This window comes from Notechis scutatus, chromosome 5 (assembly GCF_049901735.1).
Source record: "Notechis scutatus isolate UNSWTSFEM ecotype Mainland chromosome 5, rNotScu1.2, whole genome shotgun sequence".
NCBI classification, from domain to species: domain Eukaryota; kingdom Metazoa; phylum Chordata; class Lepidosauria; order Squamata; family Elapidae; genus Notechis; species Notechis scutatus.
This window is the reverse complement of record NC_142013.1, coordinates 101,260,777-101,270,886: the sequence shown is the minus strand read 5'-3', so window position 1 is coordinate 101,270,886 and position 10,110 is coordinate 101,260,777. Positions and strand designations below refer to the sequence as shown.

The 10,110-nt window shown below is 46.2% G+C and overlaps 1 protein-coding gene across 5 annotated transcripts; it reads right to left on the bottom strand.

The window, feature by feature from the left end:
- Positions 1 to 606: 606 nt before the first annotated feature.
- On the bottom strand, positions 607 to 8,154 carry SPRY2 (sprouty RTK signaling antagonist 2). 5 transcript variants are annotated; one of them, XM_087967391.1, is made up of 3 exons: positions 7,215 to 7,658; positions 4,409 to 4,461; positions 607 to 2,365 (listed from the first exon to the last, which is right to left on the bottom strand). In XM_087967391.1, the coding sequence occupies exon 3, from the start codon at positions 2,312 to 2,314 to the stop codon at positions 1,367 to 1,369; it is 948 nt and encodes a 315-aa protein (XP_087823517.1). In that variant the 5' UTR covers positions 2,315 to 2,365; positions 4,409 to 4,461; positions 7,215 to 7,658; the 3' UTR covers positions 607 to 1,366. The 5 variants fall into 5 exon arrangements, with proteins under 5 accessions (XP_087823517.1, XP_087823520.1, XP_087823519.1 ...); XM_087967394.1 differs by lacking the exons at positions 4,409 to 4,461; positions 7,215 to 7,658 and adding exons at positions 3,764 to 3,835; positions 6,807 to 6,929; XM_087967393.1 differs by lacking the exon at positions 7,215 to 7,658 and adding an exon at positions 3,764 to 3,835 and having other exon boundaries at positions 4,409 to 4,456.
- Positions 8,155 to 10,110: the final 1,956 nt, after the last annotated feature.

Below are 10,110 nucleotides of genomic sequence, written 5' to 3'. Positions count from 1 at the left end.
ACAACCACAATTGAGCCCAAATTTTCTGTTGCTAAGTGAGACATTTAGTTCAGTGAATTTTGCCCCATTTTACGAACTTCCTTGCCAATGTCGTTAAGCGAACCACTGCAGCTGTTAGGTTGTTAAGTGAATCTGGCTTCCCCGTTGACTTTGCTTGTCAGAAGGTCATAGAAAGAGTCATGATCCCATGACTCTGCAACCGTTATAAATACGAGACAGTTGCCAAGCGTCTGAATTTTGATCACGTGACCGCAATGGCCGTAATTATGAACAATGGTCATAAGCCACTTTTTTTTTCATTGCCATTGTAACTTCAAATAGTCACTAAGTGAACTGTTGTAAGTTGAGGACTGCCTGTATAATTGCTTTTTTTTTTGACAGAGGCCATAGTTGGATGTAATATTGGCACTACTGATGATCTGAAGTTCTTGAACAACCATTATCATTTAACTCTACTTTTGTATATATTTCTGGAACTCCTGATCACCAAACAAAAGCTTACAAAAATACTTTATACCCTTTTTAAAAACATCTTAATTACAGATGCAGTTGCTGACTTCAAAGAAGTGAGGGGAACGGAGGGGAAAAAAATGACAAGCAGCCCGGTTCAATTTCAAACGTTAATATATTTTCTATTTTATAGGGAATATATGTATTTTTCACCCCTAATTTGCAGCAATGGTGGCATCCTCATTAAAAAGGGGTGAAATTTGTAAGATGCCTCTTAAAATAAATATTTATTTTTTTTATAAAATAATAAAACTTCAAATAAATATTCTTTACACTAGACAATATATTGGAAAAAAAAAATTAGAAAATAAAGACTCCATTTTACTGCAACTGTCCAAAAGGGGAAAAAAAATCAGAGTCTTGCCATTGAAGGCAAAAAAAAAACAATCTAAACCATATGCATTGATTCACATTCTTTTGAATGTACAACATATTAGTATAATATTTTGTGACTTGTGTGCCATAGCTGCTTCTATGACACTTGTGTTTTCACAGTTGAAAATATCCTATGTACAAAAATATAGTACATCTCTGGCAGAAAATAACTGGGAGTGGGTTGAAGTAGTTTTCCTAATTTACAAGTGTACTAATTCCTTTAAAAAAAACACACACACAAACGCACAACACGCGAGTTTGCTTAGAAGTAGTTCAAGTCTCTTAGCTTATAAAATACTTTTAGGTGCTACCAAGCGTTATTCCCACTCTGGATCTCCCCTGGGCGGATTCTAAAGAAGGGTCTCCACGAGGTTGGATCTTTTTCTCATTCCTGCTCTTGCACACCACCAAGAAACCACGCCACCATTACAGATCACTTAGTTGGCGTTGTGTCGTCCTCCTGGTTACCCAATTAGTGATGCTATGTTGGCTTGTCAATATTCCTGGGTGGGACTTTGGGAACTTTACAGCAAACCGTGTTGGATTGTTTACAGCGACAACCTGGCCTGTTGACTTGGTCGTAACAGCCCTGGCACAATTTAAGGCAACCCTTGGCTGGCAGGTAACACCACAAGCAAGGCAAAACGAGGGACACAACGCCTATGGTGGACCACCGAGTGCAACAGTGGGCCTGGCTACACGAACAGGGGTTGTCAGCGCAGTTGTCCTCGTCGTCATTGGAGCAGTGGTAGAAAAGACACTTCACGCAGCAGACACAGGTCCCGTAATCTACCATGTTCTGGGCCGAGCAAAGACATTGCTTGTCACAGATCCAACAGGATGGAAGAGTCCGCGGATAAGTGCATTCCTTACACTTACACTTCCCACAGTCCTCACAGCGGTAGGCATGCATATGCAAGTTTTCTTTGCTGGCGGGTTTCAGCTCCCGAGACTTCAGTTCCGATTTCGGCTGTACTCGTATTATCCCCTCGACCACTGTCCCCAAGGATGATGACCCCAGAAGCCTGTGTTCTGACGAATTGCTACTCGTACTTGTCCTTGTGCTACCGCGCGAGCTAGTGCTGCTGACCGTGCTGATGGAACGGGAGAGCGGGAGTCGAGAAGAAACATGGACCTGGGGATGGGGAAGCCTGTTCAGATGGCGTTGCTCCGTCAAGTCGTGCGGTCTTTCGCTCTTATGCTGGACCGCCGGGCGTGGGGCTGGCTTCAGTCCTGGTCGGGGAGCTACCGTAGGAGGTTCGGTGTATTCATTCGTGTTCCGGATAGCCTTGATTTGGTCCAAGGACAAGACGTGAACTTGTTGTGCTAGGACATCCCTTAGGTCAGAGTCTCCAAATTGTCTCCCGGTGTCATGCTGGCCTTGAAGCAAGGGTTGTAACCCACTGCCATTCTGAGCTCTCGTCTCCATCAGTATCCTGAACAGCTATCACTCCAGGAAGCTTAGAACACATCTGAAATCCTAAGAGAAAGAAAGAAAGAGTTTGTTTTTTTTCTTTTATCCAGGTGTGGGTATTTCCTTTGCCAGGCAATGTAACTGGGTGCAGCCTTGCACCTAGTCTCAGGAAGTTTAGTTTACTTTAGTTTATTGTCATTGCACCTCGTGCAACAAAATTAAATACCATTCAGTGTGCATTATGACTATGAAAATAAACACAAACATACATCCTTCCCATTCCATACATTGAATTGAAAACCCCTGATATTGCATTAACACTGCACTATACAGTAGAATTCAAGGAAGGAAAGTCAATTAACTGAAGTCTTGATCTTGAAATAAACACACACTCTAAGGAAACCAACCTTCCTTTGATAACCTGAATCCGGCCAAGTTTATGGAAATGCAACACTACAACACTTCCTTGGAATTCTGACTTTCAATACCAACACAGATCTGCATGCAGCTTTTGGACACTTGACCCAAACTTAAGCTTGCTCTGAAGTGTACAACTTGGCAAGCAGCTGCATGGGGCTCACTCCACAATCCTGATCAATGAACCTAGTGAAAAGTCGGTCTCCATCTCCTTCGCTTTACTTTTAGGGTTTACATCTGCATGAAATTCCAGATGGGCTTTTCAAATTCTTGCCCCATATAGAAAAATCTTACATAAATACAGGTATTTGTTTGATTGCTTATTGTTCCTATGGCTATCATTAAGTGTTGTACCTGATGATTCTTAACTCTTGACAAATGTACCTTTTATTTTATGTACACTGAGAGCATTTGCACCAAATACAAATTCCTTGTGTGTCCAATCACACTTGGCCAATAAAGTGTTCTGTTCTGTTCTGTTTTGTTTTGTTCTGTCCTGTCCTATCCTATCCTATCCTATCCTATCCTATCCTATTCTAGGGGCCACTGATTTCACTGGAATTTATCCAGTAATTAAGAGAATACAGTTTTGAGGACTTTAGCTGGGAGAAAGTTGGGACTTAGTCCCCTTCAAGTTGTAAAATTACAACACAGGTAGTCTTTGACTTACAACCATTCATTTAGTGACCGTTCAAAGTTACAACACCGAAACAGTGGCTTATGACCACGTTTTACATGACTGTTGTGTCATCCTCAAGGTCACGGGATCCAAATTCGAACCCTTGGCACCTGGCATGTATTTATGACACTTGCATGCATTTATGCAGTGCCCTGGGGGTCATGTGATCCCTTTTTGCGACCTTCTGACAAGCAAAGTCAATGGGGAAGCCAGATTCACTTTACAAACGGGTTACCAGCTTAACAACGGCAGCAAATTCACTTAACAACGGTGGCAAGGCAGGTCGCAAAACGGGGCAAAACTCAACCCTCGTCTCACTTAGCCAACGGAAATGCTGATCTCCATTGCGGCCATAATTTGAGGATTACCGGAAGTTGCCCCGAAGCTCTGTGAGCAAAATGGGAGCCAACGGAACAGTAGCTCTGACATTATATGGCAATCTAGGAAAAAAACGTTGGCAGCACATGAAACACGAAGACAAGGCAGAGTGGAAAAGGGAATTAAATTCTATGCCATGGTTAGCAGGAAAGACAGTGAGGAACAATAAAGTTGTTTGAATAAACAAATACTTTTTTTGAGTATTTGAGGCTAGTCTTATGTGAGATGGGGGGAAAAAAAACAACCCCCCCCCAAAGCCAGACCTTCTCTCTCTTTTCACAATTTTGCATTCGTGTTCCACTTTGCAATGCAAAGTACCAGCAGTAAGTACCAATGCTAAGCACTGTCAGAGTTTGCATTGTGCATTCATAACACCCAGAGATAATCAATTCACTTCCTGAACATCACCAGAAAAGGTGGTTTGGCTTAACATGGGCAAACATTCTACACGTTAACAATAAATCACACAATTCCAGGAACAGCATGTGACACCGCTGGCTTCAACTTAAAACTGTGCATTGCTAAAGCAGATTGCTTAGCTGCAGAAGCCCAACGAACTATGCTCGGAGTAACAAAAATGTCAAACTGGAAGGAGAAGGGGGGGAAAAAAAGAAGAAGAAAGCTGAAATTCTTACTTTCTCAAGATTTAGCAAGATCTATTTCACAAAGGCGAATGGTTCATTCTGATCTGGCAAAGACAAACAAACTAAACTTTGTTATGTTCCCTGCAATTCAGCAGAGCAAACTTTCAAATATGCAAGCATTCCAACATTGCTTATCTAGTGAATTTTGTAGGATTTATTCCTGGGGGGGGGGGACGACCTGCATGAAAGGGTCGCAATCTTATGGCCATTTGCTTGCCAAAGTATTTGATTCCTCAAAAACCACTTTGGAGAAGCGCTTAAAATCCTGACTTCAATTTGCCTTTCTAAGAACATGAACAAACAGAACTCGCTTGCTAATGCTAGATGAAAGTCAGGTACAGACCTATTTTGCAATAACTGTATTAAAAAAAAGGGTGTTGTTTTTTTAAATCTTGCATGGAGGTGGGGGAGGAAATGCGGGAGCCCAGAAAGGTTTCATATAGTAAATTTAGGATTTCCGTGACAAAGCTTTGCCCTAAAAAAAGATTTAGTTTGACACCTTTCCACCTGAACTTATTCTTCCTCCTGCCAACCCGAGCATAGCTCCTTCTCTTATGGGGCTACTAATAAGATTGCCTTATCAGGAAAACTTTGCTTCCTTCTCTTCTCTTCTCCTTCCAAGCAGGGACTCTCTCACTCTGCTTATGCAAAGCCTTCTATCTAGATAGTAACTCCATTCAGGAACACCAAGTCAAGGTAGTCTCTCTCCCTTACTCCTTTTCCTGACCTAAATCATATAAGATTTAGTGTGACTTTTGATAGGATGTTATTCTCTCTGCCGGAGCAACAACAATAACAACAAAAAATGCTTTAAAAGCAGTGTTCTCTTTCGAGTCACTCTCTGATTTTGATGGGCATAAAATGTCAAGCCATCTCTCTCCCCCTCTCACACACACACACACTCACATCAAGGTATTTTCCCCAAAATAAATAAAATAACAGGCCCCAGAATGTCATCATCCATGGGGCTTGGGGTGGCAGAGGGAGCTTGGCCTATGAATAAGACAAAAGTCCCACTCTCTCTAGTCTACAAATAGATTGATTTCTCTATGAATGTCAGACAGGTGTTGGGGAAAAAAACCAAACCAACCAGCAGCCAAACGCCTCTTTTATAACCAATGGTTTCTCCCACAACTGATACATGTGTATATTTACTGAGATGGCTTTTTTGCCAGTTTCCAAAAAAAATCAAAGTTTATTCACAGGGAAAAGGGGACAAAAAAAATCAGCTCTCTTGCCTCTGGGAACTTTCTAAACAGTTTTCTCTCTCCCCCACCCCCACCCCACAATCTAAAATAAAAATAAAAATTGGTATTAGGGGAAATTGACAAGGCACACAGCCAGGTCCCTTCTGACCGACAGCAGGGCACCAGGAGAAAAGAATAAAGACAAACTTTCGGAGCCATGGAGAATCTCCACCGTTTCCTATCAACCGACTCTGACCCGGGTCTTCGCCTTCGCGTTATCCATGGCCGGAGGTTAAATCTAGTGCAGCTAGAAAAAAGCCTAAATGGAGAGGAAGGGAGGTGGGGGGAAGGGGAGGAAGATGGCCAGCTATTTCCAAAACAAGGAATGCTGCCCCCCCCCCACACACACAAACCCCAACCTCAAAATAAAATAGAAGGCAAAGGAAACTGGTAGGGCAGATGCCAGCAAGCATTACTTGCAAAGTGGATTTGGCAGTGGCCTTGCTCCCTTTCCAATCTTGTTTCCCCAGCAGAGGGGGGAAGAGAGGGGGGGTTAAAACAAATCAGATTTTTACGTTCTCTCACTTCTGAATTGCCCCCCAGGAAAGGCTCCAACTACGCAAGTTTTTGTTTGTTTGTTTTTAAAGCACGAACTGGCCTTCCCGTTTCAAGCAGCACAAACCCAAAAAAACCGATTTCAGAATCAGGGGCTCGGAAGTCCAACCTTTGACAGGTTGGGAAGCCGACCCCCCCCCCCGCCCCAGTCTACGGCTCTTAAGATTTAGCCACTCTTTGCAAAAGTGGCCTGGCTGCCCCCCCTCCACCCTCCGAAGTCCCGATCCGGGGAAAACAAGAGAGTTTGCTCCTCCTTTTGCAAGGAGCAGCTCTTTGGGAACCTGAAAGGTAGATATATATATATATTTCTTGCCCTTTGGGAAAGCGCTCCACGCCGCTTCCCACTGACGGTCGGGGTCACGGGTGGGTGGGTGAGTGAGGAGGGAGCTCCCACGCTTGCAATGCCTTCCGCAAAGTGTCAGCAGGGTGAGCCCGTGCGAGAGGTCAGACTTCGGCACCCGCAAAATCCCCGCGCCCATCCCTCGCCCCCCACAGCCACCTCGCCAGGCTCCATCGCCCCTCTGTCCCCAACGAGGGAGAGAGGGAGCTCAATCCGGGGGAAACCCTCCACCCCCCGCCTTGCCCACCGGCTCCGATCCGCAGGTTTCTTTGACAAGCCTTGGTTTGGTCTAGAAGACCTCCAAGGTCCCTTCCAACTCTATTATTCTGTTCTGTTCTGTTCTCTCTCTCTCTCCTCGCCGCTTTGCAAAGGGAAGGGCAAAAGCTTGCAAGCGTTCAAGCCAGGTCACCCCCAAGCCCTCTCCCTCCCTCTCCCCCTGTCTCCCCTCCCCGCCATCCTCTCTCTCCACCACGACCCCCGAGGTCTCTCTCTCTCCCCGCGTCTTCCTGCGGTGGTCGAGTAAATCCAACCCCGAAGCCAAAAAAGGAAAGAAGAAGGAGAAGAAGAAGGGGAAGGGGAAGAAGGGAGAAGAAGAAAGGAGGAGGAGAAGGGAAAAAAAGGAGAACAGAAGGCGTTTCTTCCGTTGCAAACTCACTTCGAGTCCAGGTTGTGAGCGAAAATCATCGAAATGTTTTGCGTGTTAGACCGAGGAAGGGAGAAAAAAAAAATCCACTGCAAATTTGGGAAGATTTTCTCTCTCTCTGCTTTCACTCTTCTCTTCTCCAAAGGGGGGAAAAATAACAAGTCGTAAGCCAGACAGCCACACGCCGCTGCACCACAATCGACGGATTTCTTTTCTTTTTTCAAGAAGAAAAACAAAAAACAAAAAAACCGCCCTTTTCTTTCCCGATCCGGCGAGGATGTTTGTCCCCCTTCGCGATCTCCTTGTCTCCTTTTTTTCCCCCCTTCTTCTTCCCCCTTTTCTTTTTCTCAATGAAAAGGCCGATTCGTCATTCTCCAGCAAACTTTTTTCCCCTTTTTTCCTTGCATGCACCGTACGCCGAAAGGAGCGCGAGGGGACAAACCCCAGCAAAAAAAAGGCACGGAGTGGGTCCTTTTAAAAAAATGAAAAATAAAATAAAAAATAAAATACGATTCCCGGAGTGGTTTGGATGAGATCTCGCTCAGAATCTTTTCCAAGCCCCCAAAAAGGCTTCTCTGTCTCTCGCTCTCTCTTTTCTCTCGGATCGCTGTGGCTTCCCCGGTTCCGAACGGTTGCAAAACCGTTTGCAAAAATAAAAATTAAAAGGGGGGGAAAAATAGGAAAAGAAGGGGAGGATAGCTTTTTTTTTTTTTTAAAGTGGTCGGTGGCTCGCTTGCTCGGAGTTTGTGTGCTGTACGTGAGTGCGTGTTTTTTTCCCCCTCTCTCTTTCTCTCTCTCTCTCTCTCCTCCCAAGGCAGCTTTGCTGATTGCAAACGGGGAGGGGGAGAGAATTGCTGTTGTTTTAAAGGGGAGGGGGAGGAAAGGGGAAAAAAAAAACCAGCGGGGTTTTGCTTAAGCAGCTGCTTTCTTGCTGCTGTTTGTATCTTTGCAGAAAAGCAGGTTTGAGATCCGGTCTCTTAAGAGCTTCGGCGTTTTTTTTGTTTTTTTTTTCCCCCCTGCTCCCCCTCCTTTCTCTCGCTTTTTTCCTCCCCCTTTCTTTTTTTTTTCCTCTCCCGCCCCCCTCCTCCTCCTCCTTCTCCTTTCCGGAGGAGGCAGGGTGATCTCTCTCGGCAAAAGCAAAAGTAAATGGCGTCATGTGGATCTGAGGAGGAACAGAGAGCAGTTGTTGTCCAAGGAGGATATATCGCATCCGGTCTCAGCTCATTGGCTCGCGCGGGGCTACATTCATTCCCCCCCTTTTTTTCTTTCTTTTCTTTCTTTTTTTTTTTTTTTTTGCCAGGGCGCTTTCGGGCTTGCAAAATTCGCGCACACACCAGCCGGAGTTGGAGACCCCGGCGGGAGGAGGCAGCCGCGCCTGCTCCGCTCCTTGCAGTGGGGATGCGATGCGGGAGGAGGGGGAACTCCCTGATGCACCCCAGGAATGAAAGGAGGGGGCAGAAAATCGGTGGGCGTCCTGCTTCCCCCCCCGCTAAAGGCCTCGCTTGGGAGAAGCTGTTGGGGAGGATGGGAAGGAAAGGGAGACGGTGACATTTTGGACCAAGGGAAAGAGCGCAGGAGGGGATTCGAACTCCCCCACCTCTCTCTCCCTCTCACCCTCTCTCTTCTCTCCCTCCCTCTCTCTCTCCTCTCACCCTCTCTCTTTCTCTCCCTCTCTCTCCCTTCCCCTCCCTCTCTCTCCCCCTCTCTCCCCCTCTCCCTCTCTCTCCCTCCCTCCCTCTCCTCTCTTTCCCCTCTCTCCTTATCTCCCTCCCTCTCCCCCCTCCTCTCTCTCTCTTCTCTCCTCTCTCTCCCCCTCCCTCCCTCTCTCTCCCCTTCTCTCTCTCTCTTCTCTCTCTCTCTCCCTCCCTCCCCTCTCCCCTCTCTCTCCTCCCTCCCTCTCCTCTCTTTCCCCCTCTCCCTATCTCCCTCCCTCTCCCTCCTCCTCCCTCTCTCTTTCTCTTCTTCCCCCTCCCTCCCTCCCTCTCCCTCCCCTCCCTCTCCCCCTCTCCCCCTCTTCCTCTCTCTCTCTCCCTCTCCTCTGTCTCCCTCCCTCTTCCCCCTCTCTCTTTGGGGTTGGGGAGAATAAACCCCGCTGCCTTTACTTGCTGAGCCTTACAAAGGAGCCGGGGACGTTGGGTGCCTTTGGATGGGGCGCAAGCTGCCTCCTGCGACTGGAGGATTAGGATGGGGGAAACGGGCGCAAGAGGCTTCTAGGGACCGCAGAGTTAGGCCAGGCAGCCCCTCCCTTCTTTCTCCCCCCGCCCCCCCAAAAGGAGCCTAAAGGGGCCGAAATAACACGTGGGGGGGGCATCATTCATTGCATGATGAATGTAACTTCGCGGCTCGTTCCCCCCACCCCCCATCTACGCCCCCCCGCCTTGTTTGCCCCTCCCTCCCCCGTCTCCATTCAAAGCAAGGTAATCCAATCACCTAGCCGATTTTCCAGGGCGCTCCGCGGGGAGGTGAAAAAAGGGAAAGGAATGGTGTTGGGCTTGGATTATCCCAAGGAGACGTTGAGTACAAGTGTTAGCTGCGATTCCGCCCCCCCCTTCCTATCCTCGCCCCCGTTCGCCCTCTGCGTGTTAGTTAGTGTACGTGAGGAGCAGAAGAAGGCTGCCCTGGGAGAGACGGGAGCAGCTCGTTGCTTTTTTTCAACCTTGCAATAATAATAATAATAATAATAATAATAATAATAATGATAATGATAATGATAATGATAATGATAATGATAATGATAATGATAATGATAATGATAATGATAATGATAATAATGATAATGATAATAAATAATAATAATGATAATAATAATGCCTATCTGTAAAAACTGGGTTTTTTAAAAAAAAATTTGGAAAGTGCGAGGGGAAGCTTATAAGAATAGGAAAAAGGCAGGCATGATGGGAGGCTGGTT

Excerpts from the sequence above, each read along its gene's own strand:
- SPRY2 (XM_026681318.2), bottom strand. The coding sequence starts at position 2,314 with ATGGAGACGAGAGCTCAGAATGGCAGTGGGTTACAACCCTTGCTTCAA.